At 38.2% G+C, this 26,853-nt stretch overlaps 1 protein-coding gene across 7 annotated transcripts in view; it reads left to right on the top strand.

Annotated features, from left to right (window-relative positions):
* Positions 1-26,478, top strand: part of LOC134226728 (long-chain-fatty-acid--CoA ligase 6) — a 126,691-nt gene extending 100,213 nt beyond the window's left edge. For all 7 annotated transcript variants that reach the window (XM_062707686.1, XM_062707685.1, XM_062707687.1 and 4 more), the window contains 6 exons: positions 12,068-12,241; positions 12,315-12,601; positions 12,667-13,563; positions 23,617-23,845; positions 23,906-24,079; positions 24,144-26,478. In XM_062707686.1, the coding sequence (XP_062563670.1) occupies positions 12,068-12,241; positions 12,315-12,601; positions 12,667-13,563; positions 23,617-23,845; positions 23,906-24,079; positions 24,144-24,281 (1,899 nt within the window). In that variant the 3' untranslated portion in view covers positions 24,282-26,478. The remainder of the gene's footprint in view (positions 1-12,067; positions 12,242-12,314; positions 12,602-12,666; positions 13,564-23,616; positions 23,846-23,905; positions 24,080-24,143) is intronic.
* The last annotated feature ends 375 nt before the right edge of the window (positions 26,479-26,853 follow it).

Genomic DNA, 26,853 nt, shown 5'->3' with positions numbered 1-26,853 from the left:
TTGGCAAAAAATGTCGTTTGACCGAACGGGTCATACGGAAAAAAATGTCTTTTGGTCGAAAAGGGTCGTATGACAGAAAATGGTAATTTAGCAGGTAATTTAGCCGAAAAAAGTTATTAAGCCAAATAAACCATTTGGCCAATAAAATACAGTTCAGCCGAAATGGTCGGAAAGGGACATTTGGCCCAAAAAAAACCTTATACCGACTGTAGTCCATATCAATGCATTGATTACTACTCCGTGATTGATCAGAACTAATGCAAATTGCACACTACGATCCAAGTGAATAGAGATTGGGATGATTTGTCACTTATTCTCAAAGTACACGTTTGAGCAGCACTCAAATGTAGATCAATAACGACGCCGGCCAAGTCCTTACAGTTAGATAGGGAAGGAGAGGACTGTTATTGTTGCTACTAGTAACCGAGATTATCTCCCCATCCCCACAATGCTATGAAAAGGAAAATTTGTTAGCTGAGTAAAGTAGTTAAACAGATGCATAGATCAGGCATCACCATGGGAAGTGATGAAGTCCACTCCACTTTTTTTTAAATAGAGACAAGCCTGGGATTGAATCCACGACCTCCGGCTCTATATGCTCTCCTTTTGACTCTTATATCTATCAAGAATTTATAATACATATGAAAAACAATACTTTTAGGACGTTCAAGCATACGTTCACTGCTTTACACAATATTTCACTCGCTGAGACATTTCAAGAGTTATACGTGTACGGTGGTGTCCAGATTTTGTCACGAACAAGCCTTGAGGCAGAAGCGCTAGTCACGATTTGGTTGCTGCAACTTTATGTGTTTATTTTGTTTAATCTTTATTAACGTGATTTTTAAGTTGCACAAAGTTCATCACTATCTAGTCATATAAGTTGCAGCAGTCTATTTGAAACAAGTGTGCTGCTCGGGTAGGTCATTTGGACGACGTTTTTCTGTATAGGTCTTTTTTGGCCGAAATGCTCGTTTGACAGAAAGGGCCAAATTTAATTTGGCCGAACAGGTCGTGCGACTATAAATGTCGACTCACTTCTCACTCCTTATTTCTCTCTACTTATTTATTTTTTTTCTTTTCATAGTGAGATGTAAGAAATGAAGAGTAAGAAGTAAAAGATAGAAAAAAGCAGAAAGAAGTTGAAATTTAATTTTTTTACGTCCAATTTCTCACTTCTCAATTCTCTTTTTGTACTTTTCACTTCTGAATTATCATTATAGGGTGGGTGTACCAATTGTCGCCATACATAAGAACAACTATTTAAAAAAAATAAGTAAAAGGCATGTGGGTGGACTTTATATATCAAGCGAAAGATTTTACTTTCTGCTCCTTAGTACAGCTGTGAAAACCACAATAAAATTTGTTATTATCCTCAAAATTGATTAATCCATAATAGGAACGCATGCACCAGTTGTGGCACTATTCTTAATTTTGGTTCCTTATTTGGCAAATCCCATTGTTTTCTTATGGGACTGGCCAAATAGGGACCACTAGTGCCACAACTGGTGCAAAGGACGTCAAAAATTAAGCAAAATCAATTTTTACAATTATGCTTTGCTTGTTTGGGAGGAAATCAAAGGTGTTATCGTATCATATGAATATGCTTTATCGATTTGAACTTGGTTTGCGGAGATTTGATTGGCCATTTCGCATATAAAGCACTAGTGCGACAACTGGTGCTATAGCCACAACTGGTACACCTAGCCTACTTATGTTTATTTCACACTTGCAATATTCACTATTGTTCGACAAAACGATATTTATACTTGGCCAAATAACACTTTTGATCATACGAACAGCCAAATGTATATTAAACAAAAAATGACGTTAACTACGTCTACGGGGAAGGCTCGGATAAAAGGTGTAAAACAAAAATTTCCAAATTCGAGACCGTCATGATTTGGCACGATTTCAAACACTAATAGTGAGGTTTGAGTAAAATGCCTGCAGCGTGTGTTAATGGATTCACACATCAGCGTGTCAATCGGCGAGCAGCAAGCCATGACTTCGCCTCTACTAGTCTGACATCCGCGGCGAGCACACGCATCCACGGAGAGTCGCTGTCACAACTTCGTTCTGGCCATTTTGGGTTACAAATGTTGGCGGTCCTGCCAGTCTATTTTTTAATCCTGTCGCTGATTTCATGAGGTGAGTTGAATTCAAGTGGTTAAATTGTGACGAGTGATATATTTCAGTTTGCAAAATCACAAGGCGCGTCTCGAAGACCGTCGGAAAATGGTTTGTGGTTTGCAGAATCATAAGACGCGTCTGGAAGACCGTCGGAAAATGGTTTGTGGTTTGCTAAAGCAGAAGATGCGTCTCGAAGACCGTTGGAAAATGTTTTTTTATGGCGCGCCTGAAAGACCGCTGGAAAAATGATTTGTGGTTTGAAGAACATCAAAACCTCGCCTGGAAGACCGTAAGAAATTGGTTTGTGGTTTGCAAAATTACAATGCGCATCTAACAAGATCGGTGGAAATGGCTTGTGGTTTAGAAAACTATAAGTCGTGTCTGAAAGGTGACCGAAAAAATGTATTGTAGTTCGTGAAACTACAAGGTACGTTTGGAAGACCAACGGAAAATGGTTTACTAGAAAATTTCAAAGTCCTGCGAGCATTGATTAAAACAAATTTAGATTTCATGAAGCCACTTGGCGCCGTACATCAGACTACCAGTTGAGCAATGATATAACTAAATATGAGAGAAATGGAGGAATATTCAATGCTGTGCTGTTCGAAACTGTTCGGAAAGCCAAATATATTATCTAGAAATTTATCTTGGAATGTACTGACTTAGTAGCCATAGCGGGATTACCTGTAGCAGCAGATATCTTGGAATTTGAAAAATTAATAAAGTTGCCGGATTTTACAAAGCTATTCGGAAGGTCGAATTTATTCTGCATAAGATTAGTTTGGAGCTATTGGCTAGCGGTACTAGTTGATAGCAAATGGTTGATGGTGTACTATACGCGAAACTAAAAGTTGGATTAAATGTCCGGATTTGGATTTGGAATGGTTTTGGAGATGGATGGTTGGATGGTTGGAGATTGAATTGGAGTTGGATTGGATTTGGATTTGGATTGAGTTTGGATTGGATTTGGATTGAATTTGCGTTGTATTTGATTTGGATTGGATCTAGATTAGCATGGATTTTTTATATTTATTAGGTTGTTCTTAAATCTTATTAGTGATGAAGTTCAACACCGCTTAGTTTTGGATTACACTTGGGTAAGATTTGGAAGAATTTGTCATTGTATTTGACAAACAAAAGAAAGGCATTGGCTTCGTATTTTTTTTGTTTTATAATCATCCAACGAAAGTATGAATCACGTTTTATCTTTTGCGACCCACAGTTTGGGAACCTACACTCTGAATCATTGTTCTGGTATTAAAACCATGATGTTGAGTCAAGTTTATTTTGGTGTGCAGTTTTCAATGGAGTTAACCGGTTGCTCAATTGCAACCGATGTTCACCTTCGTCTCATTTAAATAACCCAGGAGATAAAACAAGCATTGCATCCTATGCTAGAAGATTTTTTTTTTGCGTGTTTATTGAGAGAAGAAGGGAAATGTGGGGTTTGAGTAAAATGCCGGCAGCGTGTAACATTCACACATCAGCGTGTCAATCGGCGAGCAGCAAGCCATGACTTCGCCTCTTCTAGTCAGACCTCCGCGGCGTGCACACGCATTCACGGAGAGTCGCTGTCACAACTTCGTTCCGGCCATTTAGGGTCACACAGTTCCTTTTTCTTTTGATGGATTTGGAAGATTTTTTTGACGTAAACTACGTCTAAGGGGAAGACTCGGATACAGGGTGTAAAATGAAAATTTTAAAATTAGGTACCGTCACAAAATCATGTGAGATTTGTAACATTTATAGGTCTTTTATCTTTCAATGGATTTTAAAGATTTATACCAATACCAATTTGCCAATTGTATTGAAACTATCAACGCTAAATTATTGAAAATTTTAGTTCTTTCATGCATCATGCATCTCCTTTGCAGCGTGTTCCAATCCTTGGTAATTGCTTATTTTTAGGGTATTATCAATTGTTGAACTGAATGAATGGGGTGGCCCAGCTACTCCCTCACAGAGTAGGAGATGCTGCTAAAGCTGGGTAGTAGTGTCGGTGGGATAGTTCCTTCTCTTCTATATAGAGCGGAATAATTGGTTCAGTGTAGGGAAAGAGGCCCCAAAACGCCCCCCCCGATGAAAAGCGCCTTTTGTGGTTTTCCTCATATTTACCGTCATTAAGATGGCCGTAACAAAAAGTTGATCTAAAATTATGTAGTTTAAGCGAAATAGTGTATGTGTATGGGAAGGTCGGAAAAACCGAAAATTTCCACATTTTGAAGAAACATCTAACATTTTGGCGAGGCAAAACGCCCTAGCGGCACTAACCTACAAAGTACCATACCAGAATGCTGATTCGCCGACGCGTGGTGCTTTGTTCCCTAGGAGCTGCCAGCTGAAAGGCGTTTTGCCTCATGAGTTTTCCGGCAACAGAATATCACCACTTTTTTGAAAGACTTCCCCTATTATCAATATGATTGAGATTTTTGACAATTTCTGAATTGCCTCAACTAGCTATATCTCGTTTAACTGAAGCATAATGTAAAAATACTCACAAAAAGCGTTACAAAGAAGACAATAAAGCAGTGTTTGCTAAGCCAGGGCGTATTGCCCCCCCCTTCCCCTACTATATTTGGTTTTACGTAGTTTACGTTGAGCGGTCGTGTCTTGTATACAACCTCAATTTTTTTATTAATAAATTCGGAAGCTCTCCAGCAGTTTTCCGAATTCATTGAAACTATTGATTATCAATTTTAAAATACGAGACGAGCCAGCCTTGGGCTAAAAGTCTCGCTAATAAAGACATAAAAAAAATTAATATTGATAATTTTATGTCTTCCCAAACCCAAACTTGATTTCAACCCTGTCAAGAAGAAATATAATGAAACTCTTATTAAATAGCATAGGAATAGCTATGGGATCAAATAGTAAAAGTCTACTTACTCTCCAACATATTTCCCAAAATTTGGTTATAGCTTGTTCCTTCGAATATCAAAAGTGGCTTTTACAAACCTGGCATCCATCCATTTTGTGCTAATGTAGCTCCTTACGACAAGTATGACTCATTGGCGCTGAAACGTTTGGGTATCAGTCGCAAATCCCAAAGCGTACTTATCATGAATGCAATTCAATATACGGGTTTAATTCATATTCCGAACACTTAGGCACATTTTTCATTTCGGAGGTCTTTATGGCACATGAATTAAAATATTTTAATTGATCAATACTTTCTATCAACTATCAAGTATCAGAAAAGAACATTCATATAAGCGCTTGATATTCATATTTTATTGGTTGTAACTACTAATACTGAATGATTTTATTCTACCGAACTTTGTCTCAAATACCCATAGTAAACATTTGTTTCAACACCCATAGTAAAAATTGTCTCAAATACCAAACGCTGTGATTCAAATTCCGAACATCACATTAAAAGCACTGAAATGCTAAATTTCAACCTTTTCTCAATTTTTGGCACCAATAATGGCGTTTCTGTGGATTCTGAGATGATCATGACCGTGATTGGTTTAGTTTGGGATGGAAAGAAACTGAAAATAATTCAATTCGAATGAGAAACAGTTTTTGTTGGGGAAACTTTTTTCCTTAAAAGTGGATGGTTGGTAGGGAACATTAAAACATATCTTCAGACAAAATTCGTCCATATCAATAAGAGCATATTTCTTTAAATTTTAGAATCAATTCTATTCAGCGTTGGATCAATTTTAATTTTCTTCAATATTTTTATTAAAAAATTGACTGATTTTGCAACAGTCACCCATATAAAACTTTTGTACGATTTATAGTTTTCAGTTGAATGAAATCGGTAAAAAATTTGGCCCTCTCCAAAAGATAAAATTAGGACCATTTAAAAAAAAGTATAAAATAATAAAGTGACTGTTTGTGATAAAGTCTATAGACTTGTACACATGTGTGCATGTCAATAAAGTGTCAATTAAATCTGAGAGCGTGTGTCAACATTTATTGGATTTGGTGCGAAATCCTTCCAATAAAAAAACCATCGCTTGCTTTCCTATCACATTGACAACTCATTAACCGAATCGGTGTCGGAGAAGGTCGAAAGATCGAAAAGACAAACGGTCGGAGGGACGGAAGGTTGAACAAAATAACTAAGTCGACATGTCGAAAGGACAAAAGGTCGAAGAGGTGAAAGGTCGACAGAACAAATTGTCGAATGGACAGTGATTAAAGGTTTCATTCTATTAATCATAGGCAGGTGTTAAGAGTTATGCATTTTATTTAAAACGGACGCTAGTAGTTCGAGTTTTCCTAACTAGTTGACAATAAATGAAATAATAATGAGGGGCCGTGCATAAATAATGTACATACTTAAAATGAATCGCTAATTTCTGTGAAATTTTACCAGAATCTCTACAGCAGAACTATTTGGTGAATAATCATAGATATAAAGGATATAAAGGATATATTGGAAAAATCGCAAAAAATCGGCAAAATAATCACCGAACAATTCTGCTGTTAAGATTTTGGTGAATTAAAGCAAAACCTACATCTGTGAAATGATTAAAGTGTGTATTGCAGATTTGGTCAATTTCAGACCTACACTACAACGTTGTGGGATTTGTAAACGGTTCCCAATAATAAAACTAAATGTATAGTAGGGGGAATGACGGCTTTGGCAGGTTTTGTTCTATTATTGTCAGGGGGTTTTCTATAACCCATTATGCTAAAATTTTTCCTAATAACTCTTTGCATTTCAAAGAATATTGTGGCCAAATTTCATAAAACTTGGTCAACAAAAACCCCCCTGACAGTAATAGAACAAAACCTGCCAAAGCCGTCATTTCCCCTATATCGTTTATATTTAGTAACAAAACTAGTTCAAAACCTACATAAAAATAAAATTATTTTCGCTAAAAGGTGTTTCTGATCATTCCAAATATATCAGCATGATATATTTGGAATGATCATTTTGATGAAAGTTAGTGAAGGTCTAGTTTCTAGGAATTGAAATTGAAGTAAATAAAGCCTAACAAAGCTTTGATGAAAATATTGATTTGACAATATGATTCTGATGAATACACAATAATAATGAATAATTACAGATGAGATATTATCAGGAGAAACACAGAGTTTTGCTTTGTGCGGAAGGCAAAACGATCGGCCGGTCGTCGTAATTTTGTTCTGCTTTGCGTGGGTGAGTGAATAAATCAGAAAGTGAAAGTTTCAGACAGCGAAAGTGTTATTTTCCATCCCATAGATCGTACCACTTACCAAAGTGAATCCAGATAAATTATCTAATGTAACTAAAACGATGTCCTATCCCAAGACAATCGTGGATATGCAGAGGTATACTCGGGTTCTAGTAGCAACGAGAGTCGAACTAACAATCCTTCCCTTTCTATATGACCGTAAGGACGTGGCCGCCGCCGTTATTGGCTTTAGATATTTGTGCTCCCGAAACGTGTACATTGAGAATGGTTAGACAGTCCCAAGTCCCATTTCTTGTGTTCTCTGAACAATTTCGCAAGTTCTAGTCAATCACGGAGTAGCAACTATGAATTTTGCGGTCATAATGCTCATGCTGATGAGATATTATCAGGAGAAACACAAAAAAATATGAATACAGTGATCGTTCGTCGATTGGGGCACCACGACCCCATCCAAACTAGCAAATCCCGTTCGCTAATTGGTGCATTTTGATAAGCTTCAAAGTTGTTTACTTTTTGCTTTGAACAAAGGAAAATTTTATGCGCCAAGAAGTATCGATCCCGAACGTAAACGCACTTTTGACATCACATTTTGACATTAAGCTGCTTTTTAATTGGGCATCAACAACCAAATATTATCAGAAGAATCACAAACAGATATAAACATGCAAAAATCAAAAAAAAAAATTTCCTCTTTGGTACCATATATGCTGATGTAATTAAAAGAAGGAAGTGTTTCAGAATTTAATATTATCAGCCTCATAGCTCCTATCTCCATCCCATCAAAATCAAAGCAATGGAAATGAATTTGGTTTGTTTATTATTTTTGTGATTTTTTTCAGCAGTGAGCACGCATGTTGACAAAAAGAAGCGACGAATTTGGTGCCGTATTTCTTTGTTTAGCGATGAGATTGATATATGTACAGTGAGATCGAGATCGGAACAGTTCCCCTACTAGACCTCTTCATGTTAAAGAAAAGTATCAAAAATGCAAGCGGTCAGCTTGGAATCAGAATTCTTATACCAAAATAAGCCTCCTGTAAAATTTCAGCTAATTCGGATAAAATTTCGATATGTAGGTGTATAGTAGGGTATCCAGGGTAGGGTAGGGTTTGAATTGGCGATTGGCTTCGTTGATGGCCCCCTATTAGCGCTTCAGCAGACCCCTGTAAAGCCTAAAGTATCTTTGAGTTTAATTACAACTTGCTGCATCGTAAATTATCGAGTAAGCACAACCGATTACGCAAGAGTTTTGGCAAAACAATGGTCCTATGTTTGATTTTTGAGCCTGTGCCGGGTCGCTGCCACAATCTTACTATTCTCTACTACAAAAACCTTTTCAATTGTAAGCTCCTGGGTAATTTGAGTTAGAAAAAGAGCTCTCAATGGAGATGCAAGCAATATTAGCTTCCCACGTCAATGAATTTCTGCATCTCAAGTAACGTCCATCTGGAATTCAAAGTAAACGAGTAGATGGTTTAATAAGCACAAATCAAGAATTGATATAGATTTATTAGTGGATGTTATGACCAATGTGCATCGCAGTTACGCAACCAATTGTACATCCTCCTTAGCTGAGGCATGTTTCATCACATCGTTTATTCCTTTGAACAAAAACCATTGCGAAAACATTCACTTGAAAAAGTAACACCTGTTGTTGTGGCGAGAAGAATATAGAAATATAGCACCACCTTTTCAACTGTGAGGGTATAACGAAAGTAGGTGAAAAGTAACGTGGAAACGCGTGAGTGTGATTCATCTCAGATCATATTGATGGGGAAGCATGGTGCTGGGTTATGTTTCTTGACCCACCTCGCACTAATTGACAGAGCACGCCTTCTCCGTCTATATAGGTGTGGTGAGTCCGAATGGGGTTTCTCCACTACTCCATCAGTTTTACGAAAGTGATTCGGTTGATCGTGTAATCTGCGGGGTGCAATATTTATTCTGTCTTTATTTTATTGTACACAGTTGAGAAAACAAATTGGAATTAATTTATGCCCGGACAGGGAATATTTTTATTTTACTCACACACGCTGTGCGAATTACCACTGGAAGACCATTAGCAGTGGTAGAAAGAGAAACAGTTTGAGAGCTCCAGTGATGGCGAACATAAGACGGAGCCAGTCTTCGAAGTGGTCTCTTGCGGAGGTGTTGAATGATCCAATTAGCTTTACTGTTTGACAGATTTGAAGCGAGACATCGATCAAAATAAATATCATTTTTGGGTGGAGCAGATGTTAATGGGGTAGTAATTTAATTTTTTATGGGTTTTTGCCTCTGAGCTATTTTTCGATTATGTTTGCCTTAATGGCATCACATTTAAATAGCTGAATTTTGCATCGGTAACATATTATATTTTGTTTGAGTTGGGCCAAATTTGAGGAATATGTTACCCAAAACCAACTTGGTACAGTAGCTCTCAAGCTAGTTATACCCGGATGGGCATTAGGAAAAAATAACAACGATTTAAGCTCACATTGTTCCCTAAATGCCCTCTGCATTCGTTCATCCTCATCAACATTAAACCTCCATTCCTCATTGTTTCACCCGACCAGCTGATGTTCGATTTTCTTACAATTCTGTTTATGAGCCTGTACTAAAATCAGTACAAGAACGGGCCACATGCAAAATTATTTAAATGCAAGCTTCTCGTGTACAGATATAATTACACATTTAAAAAAGGTTGCAATAAAATTGCGAGGTCTTATAACATTTCTGTATAAGCATCCAGGTATTCACAGATTTTGGTGGTTTCTTATACAGCAGCGGTTCTCAACTTGGGCACATGGTCTTAGGTGGTAAACCATGAAACAAAAGTGTAAAAGCCTATGGTGTATTGTAAAATTCAAGAAAAACAAATATTTGCACAATTATGCATGTTGACTGGACAAGCAAAATGTATCTGAAGTTCTCCGGAAGTTCCTCCAGGAATTCCTCTGGAAGTTCCTCCAGGAATGCCTCCGGAAGTTCCTCCAAAAGTTCCTAAAGGAATTCCTAAGGAAGTTCCTCCAAATTTCTGAATAATTTCCCAATGGCATTCTGGAAAAAATAAATCGGGAAGTGCTGTTGAACAAATTTCAGGAGTAATTCAAAAAGGAATTCCTGGTTTGAATCACTGTAGAAATGTAGTAGCCTTCAATAGACATCAGTCTGGTAAACAATATTCGGCGGCGTGGAAAAATTTTATCCGGCTGCGCGTTGACTCATTTCTGAAGCCGGCAGCGGCGCACAGGTCTATTCCAGAGGAAACATTCATGGATGTTTAAATTTTTGCAACTACCACACGTTTTTTGCAGCTTCTTCATTGCTTTAAATTCTTTTTTTTTTTTAGAAAGCTCTGAAAATGGAAGAGATCTGTGGAAAATATCGTTGGAAAATATCTGTCCGATTTTAAAGATAATTTATTAGAAGTCTACAAAATCTTGCGGAGAGAGGATGCATTGAATATGTATTTCATTCCAAAATCTTCCAATCTCCAATTTTATTGAATCAGCAAAGTTTTGATAAATAACAGAAGGAATAATTATCTGGCCTAACACTAATTAACGCCTTATGAATAAATTGAATTATCAGGATGAACTTTGAATTAACTGATTGCAGAAGAAATCTTGAAGTAATTAATCATTCTGATCAAAAGTTTTCCAATTCAGTTGAAGAAAATGTGTTCCCAGCAAATATTTAAATCCAAATAGAAAGGAAAACAAATACTCATTTAAAATATGGCAATCCGAAGTATTGACGGAACCCCGCTTAAAATTTGAAAACTGAATGAAGATTATTTTCCGAAAAATGAACAGTTCATATATCTGGAAACCTAATAGTCTATATTCGCTGTGAGCATTTTTAAGGATTCAATTTAAAATGCATTTCAATTAGAGTCTGAATCTGAATTCCCGCCAAAAAGTCTATGGGGTACCACAAACAATGCCAAAGTCTTAAGAGGTACTTCTCAATAAAAGGGTTGAGAACCGCTGATCTTCAACATCTTGTATATACATAATTTATTATCCATTAACGCTGGGCAGCCCAACTATAAAATGGAATGCTGTTGAGTGGTTTATCTTTATACCTACATGACCAGAGCACTGCCAAATGCTCCTAGTCTGCTTTCATAATCTAATCGAAGCGATGACGCCAATCGATGAAATATTGCGCTCATAATTTCTCCAAACAGTAAAAATTCCAAACAAAATTTCGTTAATAATCCACTAACATCTGCTGTTTGTGCAAACGTCAAGAAGCATCAAGTATCTAACATCTGACCAAACCCGGAAAGAGCGTTCCCCTTCCATGCGCGATCGCTCTTACCCACAGCTGAGATCTGCAATAGATGCGAAGGAATGTGGGTGGGTGTTTGCTTACTCTTGAAAAGAAAAAAAAAATGCTGAAAATGGACTGTCTAAAAACAATTCTGTTTTTAAAGTGTGCAACGTTTGTGGTGTTAGGTGCTTCATCAGACATTGTTGAATTTGAGTGGGTATAGCTAGATTCTTTCGTCCTGAATATTAATGACATAAATTGTAAATAATTCATACAACAAATTCACCCTGCAACAATCATCGTTCGTAAGGTTCACATAAATTATTCTACAAACGATCAGATGCAGAACCTAGAGAGCACCTGTCAACGTTTGTCACTGTCTGCGACGGTGACAGAGCACCCCAAATTAGATCATTTGAACCAAAAGGGAACGCAAGAGTGGTGGATTGATGGAATGACAAAACGAATCGCATGAACAGATCTCTCATTTTTCCTGATATATTTTTTAGTAATGAATGTTTTTGCTTGTATCCAACTTTCAGGGCCCTGAACAAATCCACGTGTCCAAATTCTTCAAAGATGCCAAGGATGGTAAATACGTCAACAGCCTGGCAGATGATGCTCGAACGCTGTATCAGACTTTCCGAAAAGGAGTCATCGCTTCAAATAATGGACCCTGTCTGGGATGGCGGGACACTCTACAGTCACCTTATCAGGTATTTTTCCAACAGTTTGTTATTATGCATTGACGCTTTAAACTGAATATGTATTATGTTTGTCTCACTTCAGTGGATGAATTTTAACGAAGCTTTATTGAGGGCGAAAAATTTCGGCTCCGGACTGATTGCCCTTGGACTGCAACCCGGTCCAAGTACCTTCGTCGGCATATACTCCCAGAATCGTCCCGAATGGATCCTTTTTGAGCAGGGCTGTTATTGTTACTCGTTGGTTATTGTTCCTCTGTATGATACCCTTGGACCCGATGCCAGTGCGTTCATCATCGAGCAGACGGAAATCGCCGTTGTGGTGGTGGAAGATGACAAAAAGGCCAATCTACTGTTGGATAAAGCACCCAAGTGAGTTAATGATTTTGTGAAAAAATCTCACCAACCAACGTTAACGATCTCATCACGTTTTTCAGATCTCTTCGGAAGTTTGTGGTAATCAAAGAAGTCCGGCCAGCAACGTTGCAGCGTGCCAAGAATCGCGGCATCGATATTCACACGTTCGACGAGGTGGAAAAACTGGGCGCTGCCAAATCGTTCCCAGAGGTGGAACCCAAACCATCAGACATCTGTACGGTTTGCTATACATCGGGCACAACGGGTAACCCGAAGGGTGTTATGTTGTCGCACATGAATGTGGTGTCGGGTGTGGCCGGCGTATTCATGCAATTGGGACACCATAAACCGCGCGCAGGGGATATTATGATTTCGTTCCTCCCGCTGGCACATATGCTCGAGCGGTGCTGCGAAAACGGTGTCTACTACAATGGTGGTGCCGTTGGATTCTACTCAGGAGATATCAAGGAACTGACCAACGATTTGAAGGCCCTGCGACCAACTTTGATGCCGGCGGTTCCGAGGTTGCTGAATCGGGTGTACGACAAAATATATTCGGAAGTGGCGCGATCGCCGGTCAAGAAACTGCTGCTCCGAATGGCACTGAACGCGAAGGAAGCTGAAATCAAACGAGGAGTGGTGCGACGGACCAGCATGTGGGACAAGGTGGTGTTCCGAAAGGTTCAGGAAGGATTTGGCGGCCGGCTGCGGCTGATGGTTGTGGGATCGGCTCCTCTATCGCCCACCGTACTCACATTCTGTCGAGCGGCTCTTGGTTGTCTTATTTGCGAAGGCTACGGCCAGACGGAGTGCACCGCTCCGATTACGCTGACCGTTCAAGGTGATTTCGTTCCTGGGCACGTTGGTCCGCCGGTGGCGTGCAATGCTATAAAACTGGTCGATGTGCCAGAAATGGAATACTATGCCTCACAGCAGCAGGGAGAAATCTGCGTCAAAGGTGCCAATGTGTTTATTGGGTGAGTGTCAAGAAAAAATATCGATTGTTTGTTCTCGTTTAATGTGTAGGCCATGTTAATTATTTTGAAATTAGAGGATCTACGAGTATTTCCGACAGGTTATTACATTTTGCCGCACCTGTCAGATTTTTATTTATTTATTTTCTCAGACTAATGCCAGAGTGGCCTGTGCTGTACATGAAAATCTTCTCCATTCAGTTTGGTCAGAGTGGCGAACTTTATTCGAAAGGAGCGTTTTGCGGAGTCCAAAGTACATACGGTTTCCAGTCATAATGTGTCTCCGAATTACTCTGCTGGTGTCGTAACACCAAGTACATGATTTTTTCAACCCCCTCAATTGCGTCACCACCGATGCTAACTCGTGGAGGGTGGCTTACATTGCCCTCTCTTAAGTCTCTTCCTGTCAAATACTTCGTCTTCGACGTGTTGATGACTAGACCAATCCGGTTAGCTTCCCATTTTATTCTAATGTAGGTTTCCTCCATTTTCTCAAAGTATCACTGTTGTCAACCTGCATTCAATCTAAAGCCATTTGGCCAATAATACGTTGGCATAATGCAACAAGTCATTTAGTTACAAAAGACTTTATGACCGAAAAAGTCGTTTTGCCGAACGGATTATAAAACCGTCAACATTGTTCTCTCAACAGGTTATATAGCCAAAAATGTCATTTGTCCGAAGAATAGCAAATGTGAAAAAAGTAAAGTGAATAGTGGTAATGGATAAGTGAAATAATTAAAATTGTCCAGTCAAACAACATTTACGGATGCATGATCCGTTCGGCCAAATTAAATTTTCTGCAAAAAGAACGCTTATACCTACCAAACGACGTTTTCGGCTAAATGAACAAGTCGACCGAACATGTTCGGCTAATTTGTTCTACGTACCTGTGTGGCCACGTACCATCGAAAAGGGACCAGCCGAATATGTTAGGTTATTGTACACTTTTTTCAATCACAGAGTTTAGTGAACGAGATATCGTTGCGGTTGTGATGGAGGTACCGACAATTCGCGGATCAACGGAAATACTTGTCGCCTCAGCATACTTTCCGGGAGATGCTGATGATGTACCTCCACCCGAAGTAGCCGCTTTTATTTCATATTGCAGAAAGCAAAATAAAGCGGTTGTGATGCAAACGCCCAATACACAATATGGGCTAGTTCATATATCAACAAAAGAGGTGAGCATTTGTTATACGACATAGCAAAAAATGAAATAGAATGTTTGTAACAGGGGAAACGAACCTATCTTCTCAAAAGCCATCAGGCATGAAGTTCTTGATTTAACCTTGTGTAGTCTAGTCACTTATGGAATAAATCAAAAATTGACATGTATCAGATGAATTATCTCTATCTGATTACATGCACATATTATTTGAATATGAGGCTCAAAACCAACTTATAGAAACCAAAATAGATCCCCGGAGAACTAACTGAGAGTTGTAAATCTTAAATATAACATGTGAGGCGCAGAACTTGAGCACTTCATTAAACTCTTGTCATGGACTTGTTGAAAGTTCGAAGCAACTTTCTTGTTTGATACTGCAACCTTATCAAGACAGCTTCAAACCATGACGTAGCTACCTTGGTGCCAGTGTTGCATTCTGAACTGAACGCGTGCTAAGAACCGCCAATTCGTCTAGTCTAGTCTACACATACACAGCTAGTTCGTGAAAGAACCCTGGAAAGTGATAGACTACACTGCCGTAATCTGGAAAAGTGACGTAACAGCCATTTTACAACATGTTTTCCATTTTTCTGTTAAAGAGCTCGATGAGTAGTACTCGTTAATACCATTTTTGGAAAATGGCGTATACGTCACTTTTTCAGATTACGGCAGTACAGTTCAAGCATAAAAGCGGCCAGGCCTACTGTGCAGCGTTGTTGAAAATAGCTGTGAGAATCAATTCCTAACTTGATTTCACAATTAAGCCAAAGAACGGGGACATTTCGTACCGACCGCTCCGTTTAAGATATTGAACGATTGTTTTTGAAGCGTTGGGAGTGACCTAGCTAAGATGATTAATGATCACTCCTTGAGTCCTTAACGTCTTGGGATGGGACACAGTTTTTAGTCGCCAGTTCGTTAAAAAAAACTGAACTTGATCTCAGCAATCTTGGATCATCGTTCATAATTTTCGTACGGCTCTTGAACTCACTCATTTTAGAACGCGTTCAAACCTAAACTAAAGTAAAATGGAATCATCCGAGGCCAAAGACACGAAGCAACTCATAAGCAGGGTCAGAAGCAGAAATCTGGAAATCGTAATAGCAGATCCGTGCAGCGGTCATATCATACCAGCAAGACTAAGCTGCGCCGCACGGCGAACCATGTACCATATGCCAATATTCATTAGTCACTGACAATATTCATCAAAAACTGACAAGAAGGAAAAATCCTTTCGACCAATTTGCTTATCGTCCATTATACTAAAAATAATGGAAAAACTAATAGATGGGCATATAAAATCATCTTATCTAACGAAAACTCCTTTAAGCAAAAATCAGTTTGCGTTTCAGGAGGGCAAATCCTCAATTACAGCCCTTCACAAGTCAGTTACAAAGTTGGAAAGATCTTTTGAAGCAGAAGAAATTACGCTTGCTGCGTTCCACGACATTGAAGAAGCATTCGATAAAACATCTCACAATTCGATGAAAGATGCTATGTTGAAACGAGGTTTCGATCTCGATGTATGCTTTGTTAACTGGGCTGGGCTAACCTAAAGGGTGTCCCCAAGTAAGCGTGCTATCACCTTAAATGGGGTCTTTAATCGTTGATGATCTTCTCGAACAACTGGAGACTCATGGCTTCGAAATAATTGGCTTCGCGGATGATATAGTTATATTGGTTAGAGGAAAACATGGCTGTATTATTTCTAACCGAATGCAAATTGCTCTAAATTTCGTCCCATTATGGTGTGAAAAGGAAGGATTAAATATAAATCCTTCAAAAACCTCATTACCGGCATTTACAAGAAGAAGAAACAATGCATTTCCTTTTTTTTAAACTGAAAGGAACAGATCTGAAACTTTCAAATTCAGTCAAGCATCTTGGAGTTCAACTTGTCAGTAAGCTGAATTAGAACTTACATCTTGAAGAAGCACTTAGCAAAGCTACAAATGCTTCATGGATAAGTAAGGCGACGTTCGGTAAAAAGTCGGAACTAAAGCCGAACTTGATCCAATGGATTTACACGGATTAATCTTGAGCGAAGTATAGGGACAAGTTCGCTTCGCTCAGGATCAATTGTGTTTTTCACCGACGACTCAAAGCTGAACAATCAAGCTGGAGCAGGCGTGACTGGCCCAGGGCTAAATTTTTCATATTCTATGGGCAAGTGTTTCCCAAGCTGAAGTTCAGGTTATTCTGGAATGTCCTATTTTATGCTTACGTCGAAATTACAAATATTCAAATACTCCCATGTTGTCTGTTAATAAAGCAGCATTGAACACCTTGAGATCTGTAACTTGTACGTCTGAGCTTGTTTGGAAATGTGTTCAGGCAATCCAGGCCTATATACATATTTGTTATCAAACCGCGCCGGCTCCCTGATAATTCGCTTCTCCCTTAACGAGCATTTTGCTTGATTTTGCTGGTATTGACTGCACAAACTCAGGATTCGGCAGGACCAAGTTTTCATTACCATTAGGAAGAATATCGTTCTCACGGTTATTCTGGTTTATTCTATTGCTATCATCTAATGACTCTGGTGACGGTCTGGTGCATTGCACAGTCCGAAAGGCAATCGAACACACCGGAACATGCCATATTTCGTGAAAAGTTCGTTAAATGCCTTGAGTCACTATCAAGCTCGACGTGAAAAAATGCATTGGTTATGTCTATGGTGGAAAACCATTTAGTTCCCTCAAGGTCGACTAGAATTGATGTTGTGGAGTTCTTTGGATATATCGATTTGGTCCTCTGAGATCGGCTACTAATCTTATATCGTCCTTACTTTTTGGGACTACCACTAATGACGAACAGAAAGAAGTGTCCATATCTTCGGTGACGCGTTCGATTATATCAGCAGTTACAAGTTGCTTAAGACGCTCTTCAACTCTCGGCTTTACTGCTTGCGGAATATTTACAAATACGTTTTTGCATGGTGGCTCCGACTTGTTTTAATGAATTTTTACTGGTTGAACGTTGAATTTCGGAAAGGGCTCGTTCGATATTAATGATGCCACGTCAATGTTTGTACTTTTCTGTTCGTAAAGGGGTACTGTTTCCACCGGTACTTTGAGCCCAAGCAACAGAACACTGTACCTGGTTGCTGTTGCTCTTCCAAGCAATTCTCTGGTCTCGTTAACGACATAGAATTTCTCTATCAGGACCGGTCGTTCGTCCGACAGGTACTAATAAGCTTCGAATGTTGCAACAACGTTTATTCCATCTGACGTTGCGTATGTTGACTGTAAGCATACTGTAAGCTAAGCATACTACTACTAGAAACATATTTTAACTTGTATGTTATTAGCAATTATTTCAAGCTAAATAATAGCCGAACTTATAAATGTTTTTCAATATTTTATTTAAAACTTAGATAATTTAATTCAAGTTAAAGTTGAGCTCATGAAATAAATAAAACTGCGATGCTATTATTCCGTTTGAATGATATAAGCATACCACAATATTGAGCCGATACACGAACCACTATAATCAATTATAGCAATTATAGCAAATTTGAATTTCAAGTTTTAAATTTGAAAAATAGTTTTGAAATTTGAACGAAGTAGGCATGTTAGACAAAAATACACTAAGCACCACGTGTGAAAGAAAAGATTCATTTAGTATTCTATTCTTGTGCCAGGAGGTTCTGAAACATACAGTTCTGCAAATTTTAAGAAAACCAATCAGCCGAAAATGGATGGGCGGAAACACAATCACCATCACTTCACTGGATCATCTCGACAATTTATAGGTCCTGAACCATTTTGTGGTGTATGTATCTGTATCTCTTAGAATGGAACTCAAGTCTTGGGAACATTCAAAAATAGAGGTAGGACTGATTTGAAAAAGCACCTCAATTGGAAGGCTAGCAAAATCCTAGATCTCAAAAAAAATCTTAGCACTTATGTATAGGGTGACCATATGGTATCCTAAAGGAGGACATGTCCTCCTTTTTAATTGAAAACCAGATGTCCTCCTTTTGCGCTAAAATGTCCTCCTTTTTAGAAATTTTGGGAAAGCTGTTGCATGAAAAACCATTGCTAAAGAAATTCTAATTTAATAAACAATAATACAGCAGAAATCCATTCCCTAGCAGCACACATGTTTTACGTAGATTACTGCAACTCATATTTGACCAGATTAGGTCACAATCAAGTTGCTGCAACCATTATTGCCTGACTTGTGCTGCACGGGTTTTGTAACAAAACGTTGCACACGTTTGCGTTTTTGTTTTTAATTCTGAAATATTTTCCTTCAGGTTTTGGAATACAATTAATGTAAATATCGGAAACGAAGTGCTTGAGTTACAGAAATACAAGTGTAAAAAATATCAGAAGGTAGGAATTGTGAGGAATGGATTAGGAAAAAAGAATGCAAATGCTTCTTAAAATTGTCTACGATTAAACACCCATCAAATTGACTTTTAAACGCATCGCACATCGCATGGTATGCTTCTTGAATATGCGAGGCAAACAGTAACCACCTTGCCATGTCTAGAATGGAATACAAATACCTAAAACTAATCTGAACTAATCTGTGATTCTCATAGGGATTGCATGAGCATGAGCATGAGCATGATGACCGTACATTTCGTAGTTGCTACTCCGTGATCGATCAGAACAATCGCAATTGCACAGGGAACCAATGGATGGAAGCATGGGACTTGCTCTCCAACCTTAATGTGCATAGTCCGAGAGCTCTAGTATTTTGGATGGTCGATAACAGCGCTGGCCACGTCCTCACGGTGATCGGGGATGGGAAGGAATTGCTGATGCAGTTACTCGCCCACTGCAAGCCGAGAACACCTCTGCACTCGCCACGAGTTCCTGCGGAATTTTATTGGAATCTGGGGGTTAGGTTCTATGGCAGAGGTTCGTCTTGGTTAACGGGTTGCCAATGTGATAGGAATGAAAGGGTGGTGTATATTCTTTATTAGAATTGGATTACGAAACGAGCTTTTTTGCTCATTTCTAATTCTAACAGTTACCTGCTAGAACTAATCAAGTTGTGTAGGTAAAGGGGATAGAAGATGGAAACAGTATGAAAGCCAATTTCCAGTTCTAGAGATTGCTAGAACATGAGAAATATATGAAAAGATACAAAGGAATGGAACGGGCCTGGGATTGAATCCACGACCTCCTGCGTATGAGGCAGAAGCGGTAGCCATATGACCACCAAGCCCGTTAATCTGTGATTCACATAGGGATTCAAGAAAAAACTCTGTACAACTAAGCATCTTGTATTCGGTCCTTATAGCACATAATGTTCGGTAAGTTATCTATTTAAGCAAAAAAATAATCAGAATTGTAAACTATAAAAATTTATTATTAGAATTCTGTAGAATATCGTTGAAAGTGCCAGCATAATAATATTCAACATTTGTTCACTTCTGATTCTAAAACTAGTTGAAGCTAAAATCTTTCCATTGTTATGTCGTTTTTGCCTGGACATACAAACACTTCTTACAATAGACTTTAGTGTGCAAAAATCTAACAAATATAATATTCTTAATCATATTAAAAACTAAAAATCGATCGATTTTTTTTATGTCCTCCTTTTTCAACCAAATGTCCTCCTTTTTTGCAACGATTCGGTGAATTGTCCTCCTTTGGAAAAATTTTATATGGTCACCCTACTTATGTAGGAATTGTACTTAATAGGTTATTGCCCGAGTCGATTTCACTTGAAGATGTTAGGAAAACTTCAAGATGATGTATGTCGTTTCTGTGGCATACATGTAGAGGACTCGGAACATCTTTTATGCCATTGTCCGGCAATTTTTAGAAAGAGAATTCAGTTCTTCAACAGGGGGCTGATAGAACCCTCTAAAGTTTGGTGAACAAATCCCAATACGGTAGTACGATTCATCAGAACTATAATACCGGATTGGGAAAAGGCTGCCAGTCAAGGCGATGCGATTGCTCTAAATAGCAATAATGCGTCAACTTGACAAAGCCATATAAAATGGGGCATAAATCACAATCGATCTAAGAAATGGTCGCAGTGATTGCAATACCCGACAAGGAAAAAAAATAGTACTTACGTGTCGTCCGTAACTAATCAGGGGAAAAGTGGCTGCTTTTCAAACGTGTTGTAAGTCATGGCCTACTGATGCTCAATTCAAATTATGCCGCATTGAAGCGGTTGCATATGGCGAGTCACGTGAGACGTAAGATCGATTAGATAGATATCGGCAATGGATATTATGCATATGACATTCACACTGCAAATGCCAAACGAGAATTCAAAAATCTATAAATTCATGGCACACAGTACCAAGGATTATTGCTAATCCCTATTCTTCGCTGTTGTCTTCGTCAATTTTTGTGGACCATATTCTCTTGTTGATTTTCCCTTCCTGCAACTGCTGTGCTGAAAGAATTGTTCCCTCTGAATTTCCAGAAGACCGCAGCGTGTAGTTTTGATCAAAGTCCCTTGCTGAAACTCGGACGATGAACGGCCGTAGCATGGGGAACAGACGCTCTTATACCTTGTGCACCTTCTTGGTGGACAGACGCGTGATCATATTTGCACACTGGCAGCACTAGCTATTATTATGTTATGTTATTATTGTATTATGTTATTATGGGTCTTCCAACTATCTGCTGAGTCCTACAAGCCAATATTACAACATTGATTTTTTTGCGCCCGTTCAAACTAAAAAATAATAAATCTTGTACAGTTCCAAAGCCCTCTAAAATTGCGCATGGTGTCACACCGAAAGAAATAAATCAAGCTCTATCTGGTAAAAGGGCGAATGTCGCAAGAGAGAATTCTCTTCATCGACTTCCCCTCTTTTAAATAAAAGTGACAATCAGAGGATTTCATTTCAGTTTATCACATTAGAATGCAAGTTCGCATTGTTTTCTGTCGTGCTGAGCTGATAAACCACAAAGATATCCGCTGCTTGTCACTTTTATTAAAAAGAGGGGAAGTCGACGAAGAGAATCCTCTCTTGCGACATTCGCCCTTATTCTAGATAGAGCTCGAAATATGGTTTTAGATCCCCTGGAGGACCATTCTTGTTCACCCATGGACACGACACGTGTTTCAGACATACTGATTTTTTGGAATAATATTTGCCCATAAAGACACTATGTGCTATCAAATAAGTTCAGAAGAGGAATAATTCGAGGCATTAGACTACTGGTCAATCAATCTGCAGCCAGCGAAGGACTCATCAATACTTATTAGGAATACTCGAGCCCCAGGGTTGTGAAGAGCCTGAGGGTATGATTTTAATTAGTGGAACCTTTTCCGTTTTCCATCTCACTGAACATATATTCATCTCATCGCAAAACAAAGAAACCAATCAGCACCAATCTCGTCGTTTCTTTATACTAACAAGCGTGGTCACTGGTGAAAAAAATCATAAAAATAAGAAACACACCATATTCCTTTTCATTGCTTTGTTTTTGATGGGATGGAAATAGGAGCTATGGGATGAAGTGCCGAATAGTTCCCCTATGATTGTTATGGATCGGATGGCTGCATGTTTTAAATAATTTTGTTTAAAAGCCTAATAAACGTTGACGATCGACATTGGCGGGAGTCGCTCTCTTGGTGACAATAATAGTTTGTGGCAGCCGATGATGATGTTTAATGGAGCTACCGATGGTCACAGAATAACCTGTACCGAGTACTCAATCCATTTACTTGGGATGATTTTCGGTGCTACACTTATGATGTTACGGAGAGCAATGTCCGCAGTGTCCGCAACGGAGCTTATTCGGCTGCTGATATGAAACATCCGCATTACAAATGAGAATATACCAAAAAAATGCACCACAAAGCAGTGGCACTACAGCTAATCAGCGAATGCCAGATTTTAATACAGTTCTGCATACCGTTTTGACTCAAATTCCAAACATGACTTTATTCGTGTAATTTTCTCCACAGGAGCTTAAATTCGTTTGTAATCTTGATCCTCAGTGCGGAAAACTAATGAAAGTTTTAGTTTTAGGGCGCTAAAACGCCAGTGTTCGGAATATGAGTCATGTTCGGGATTTGAGCCAAAACGGTAACAACTTTACAGAAACTTTATAAAATTTTGTCATATACAATTTCGGAAGATAATACACCCATTGTATTGAAATCTAGCAATTATACATTATTTTAATTTTATTAAAGTTTAAAAAGCCTGCATTTCTTGTATTAAAGTTTTACAAAATTGTAAACACTTAGATTTTATACAATATTTGTAAGATTTGTTTGGGTGTACAATCGTATTTTCCGTACCATAAACAACCTCCTTCGCCTGGTTTGATAAAAGTTAGTCCAATTGCACAGTCTATTATCAATGAAGAGTGCACACAAAACTCATTTATCTTTGACTAATTCGCTCGCATCAAGTTGCATGTGACGAGGAAGGCTGTTCCATAGTTTCCTATTAAAAAATGGCCAGATAGGACCATGTGCTTGAGAGCTATGGGCAATAAATATATTTTATAATGCATACGAAATGCATCGTTACCGCAAGATGTATTAATCAGGGTTTCTAACCAATGCTCATATTTATTGGGCTCATGTGGATTCAAGAACTTTGCCTAATCTTTTAGTTCAGCAAGACAGTGGAAATCTCATTTATCTAGAGTTGATAGATTAATTATTTACCATTGAACCTACATTCTAAATAATATTTTAACTGTCACACTTTTTATAGACCCAAGAATATGGCTAAATATTTGTTTTATTTGAAGACGGACTTTGTTCAGCAGTTGAATCAATTAATCGTTTATTCTGAAGAGAATAAAAATTTATAACCATCTGAATTCTATATTTATCTATCTGAACTTGTTATTGTGTATGATTCAATGACAAATGTGCCATCAACCTCCACAAATCTAACTGCACATTAATTTGCGCTTCCATTTGTTTTGCAGTTACTACAAAGATCCCGTCCGGACAGCGGAAACGATTGATGAAGACGGCTGGCATCACACCGGCGACATTGGACAGTGGCTACCGAACGGTACCCTCAAGGTAATCGACCGCAAAAAACATATCTTCAAGCTGAGTCAAGGCGAGTACATCGTTCCGGAGAAGATCGAAAATGCATACATTCGCAGTCAGTACATCGAGCAAGTGTTTGTTCACGGTGAAAGTCTGAAGGTTCGTTGACAATCATTTTTTTATATTTTTGTGCTAATAATTTTTTTTACTTCACTGCAGAGCTGTGTCGTAGCGATTGTAGTGCCTGATGTGGAAGTGATCAAGCACTGGGCCGTCGAGAACAACATTCCGGGAACACTCAGCGTACTGTGCAGCAATCCGGACGTCAAGCAACTTATCTTGACCGACATGATCGCCTGGGGCAAGGAATTCGGACTCAAATCATTCGAGCAGGTGGGTTTACTTTGCGATTATGACACAAGAAAAAGATTGTTCAATATTCGGATATTTCCTCCAGGTCAAGGACATTTACCTACATCCGGATCCATTCTCGGTTCAGAACGGACTGCTGACCCCGACGTTCAAGAGTAGACGGCCTCAGATCAAGAGCTACTTTGCACCTCAACTGGACGACATGTACAAGCACCTGGACTGAATAAGATCCTTATAGTTTCTGCCGTGTTTAGAGAACGAATGCGAGAGCTTGATAGGATTGAAGAGAGCGAGTACCAAAATTTTATCATATGTGACCGTCAACTGGGTTTTTCAATTACTAAGTATAAGACTAAAACAAATTCTCGATACCAGCCAGAGTTATTTAACCACAGTCTGACGAATGCCGTGCGCAAGCGCAAACCAGCGAGAGTGTGTTGTCATGTGTGTATGTGTGTGATTTAGATACAGACTATCCAGATTACTTGATTTTGGATGGAATACACCATAAAAATTATATGGTCCGGTGAAATGACGCCGAGCGCCATTTGTAGTGCTTTAAATACATCTTTGATATTTCTAAACCACAAATAGCCCGTATGATTGAGAAGTAGTAACATGTTCGTTACATTCACTTTTGAGGAACTTTTGCAATACTAAACGACTTAACATTTAATTTTGTTAGCATAATTTAAAACTAAGAACAGTTTCCAATGATGATAAGCAAATCTTATCATTTGGCTTTTTAGCAATGTTTTATGAAGCGTTCAAGCAAAATATCTGTAATAGGCCAAGGCATGAATTAAAGAAGCTAACAAATGTCTTCAACAACTTTCAACTTGTGTGAGTTTAGTCTCACCGTAATTCTTTATGTTCATCATCCTCAGACGATAACTTCGAAGTGGCAGTCGATTTCACTGTAAAGTTAAAAATACTCATATCTTTTGAACACTTGCATCTACTTACATACACTGCAATGAAATTAAGTACTTTTAATATTGCAATTCTTTCCGGTAATTCACAATTTCGACAATTGTTTCTAGTGCGTCGCACTACTTTTTAATCATGTACGGGAAACTTCAATCGTTTAAATAAGAATCCTGCAGATTACCTAAACCAAATCGGTAGTCTTTCCAAATGTTCAAAGCAAAACTTAAATTATTCATGAACCAAAAGTCTACTTAGTTGTTACTTAATAAATTATTAAATTTCGAAATGTTTCGAACCCAGTTACACAATACCTATAGGACAAATAATTACTTAAAGGGAGGCATGCTGTACAGTAATAGCAAACTAAATAATGGAATTCATAATGGTCGACATCTTGAGTCAATTTTAAATTCTTATGACGTTACTCTCCCGACTGATAGATTCGTTTCTCGGGGTTATCAACTGAAAAGTATCACTGACTTGAGGGTTGGAAAAAAAAATTAAAACTACTACGAAGATAGTTAATATATTTTACTTCATGATTCCTATCTTTGAAAATCCAATTTCCTAGTGTTATACAAACAGGTACCAAATTTAGGTTGAATCTTCAGCAATTTCTAGGTGATCAGGTCTAGTCAAGTTTTTCTTTTTTTTCTTTTAATATCTGGTTAAAAAAAAACAATACGCACGATAAACCTTATTTTAACTTTAATAAGTAGTAATGCGACAATATCACTTACTGACAAGGTAGTAAATGTTTTACGTATCAATTTTACATTAAAACAAGGGAAAATTGAACTTGATACTGATTTTACATATTGAATAAAATAAATTGTTATCCTACTTAAAAGTAATTACGATTACATAATTATGCATTTCCAGACGCGAACGATCTAAATTTCATATTCCGGAAATTCAATAAAGAAATCACATTGCATGCCAGCAACAATGAGTTCTAATAGGTTCTTCTGCTACGTTAGTTCGAATAGAATGAAATGGCAGAGACGTTCCTAAACTTACGTCTTATGAAGAATGTTTAAACCTGAAACCAAAATTCACATCAAACAATAGGCACTCGAAGCAAACATCAAATTCACATTCAACAGATGAAGGAATGATTATGAGCAAATTTGTTAAAAAGTAGAACACTGACACATTACACGTTACTGGAATAACAATACAGAAACACACACAGAGAGAGACAATTTGATAAAAGAAAATGAAAAGATACCACTTAGCGATATTGTAGAATATTCAAATAAAACTTACTACTGAAACATCACACTTTCTCAGCTGTTCGGGAGCGGAAAAAGAGAACAAACACAATTGTTATGAAAATGAATTTGAAACGAATACACACACAAATGGTACACTGAAAACTATGAGAAACAAACTGAACACTTTTCACCGGGCGCCTATTTAATCTTAGAATAAATTGCAATACTATGTAGTTAGTTGAAACAGTGAAGGTAAAAATCAAAACGACTCTAGATTCGAGTTATATTTTTCAGCTGAAGATATGAGAAATCTGTCCAGTAAACTTTTGGTCTTATTACAACGCTTTAACACATGGTTTGCTCCATGTTTATTCCATTATCTTCTTACTTGTTGTATACTCGAATCTCGAAGTAGAGATGATCGGGTCTCATATTTTGCAAAACCGAACCCGACCCGAACCCGATCAATAAATTCCTTTCAATCCCGGACCCGACCCGATCCAGAAATGAAAAATCTTATCAAACCCGAACCAGACCCGTACCCAACAAATTTTTACATTCGTAATCGCATCGTTTCACACATCCGACGAAAAATAAGTTCTCTCCTAAAGTCATCGACACTAAATCAAAATCAAAAGGAAAAAGGCG

This window comes from Armigeres subalbatus, chromosome 3 (genome assembly GCF_024139115.2).
Source record: "Armigeres subalbatus isolate Guangzhou_Male chromosome 3, GZ_Asu_2, whole genome shotgun sequence".
Classification (NCBI taxonomy): domain Eukaryota; kingdom Metazoa; phylum Arthropoda; class Insecta; order Diptera; family Culicidae; genus Armigeres; species Armigeres subalbatus.
Note: the sequence above shows the minus strand (reverse complement) of the source record. Positions and strands in the feature narration are given on the sequence as shown.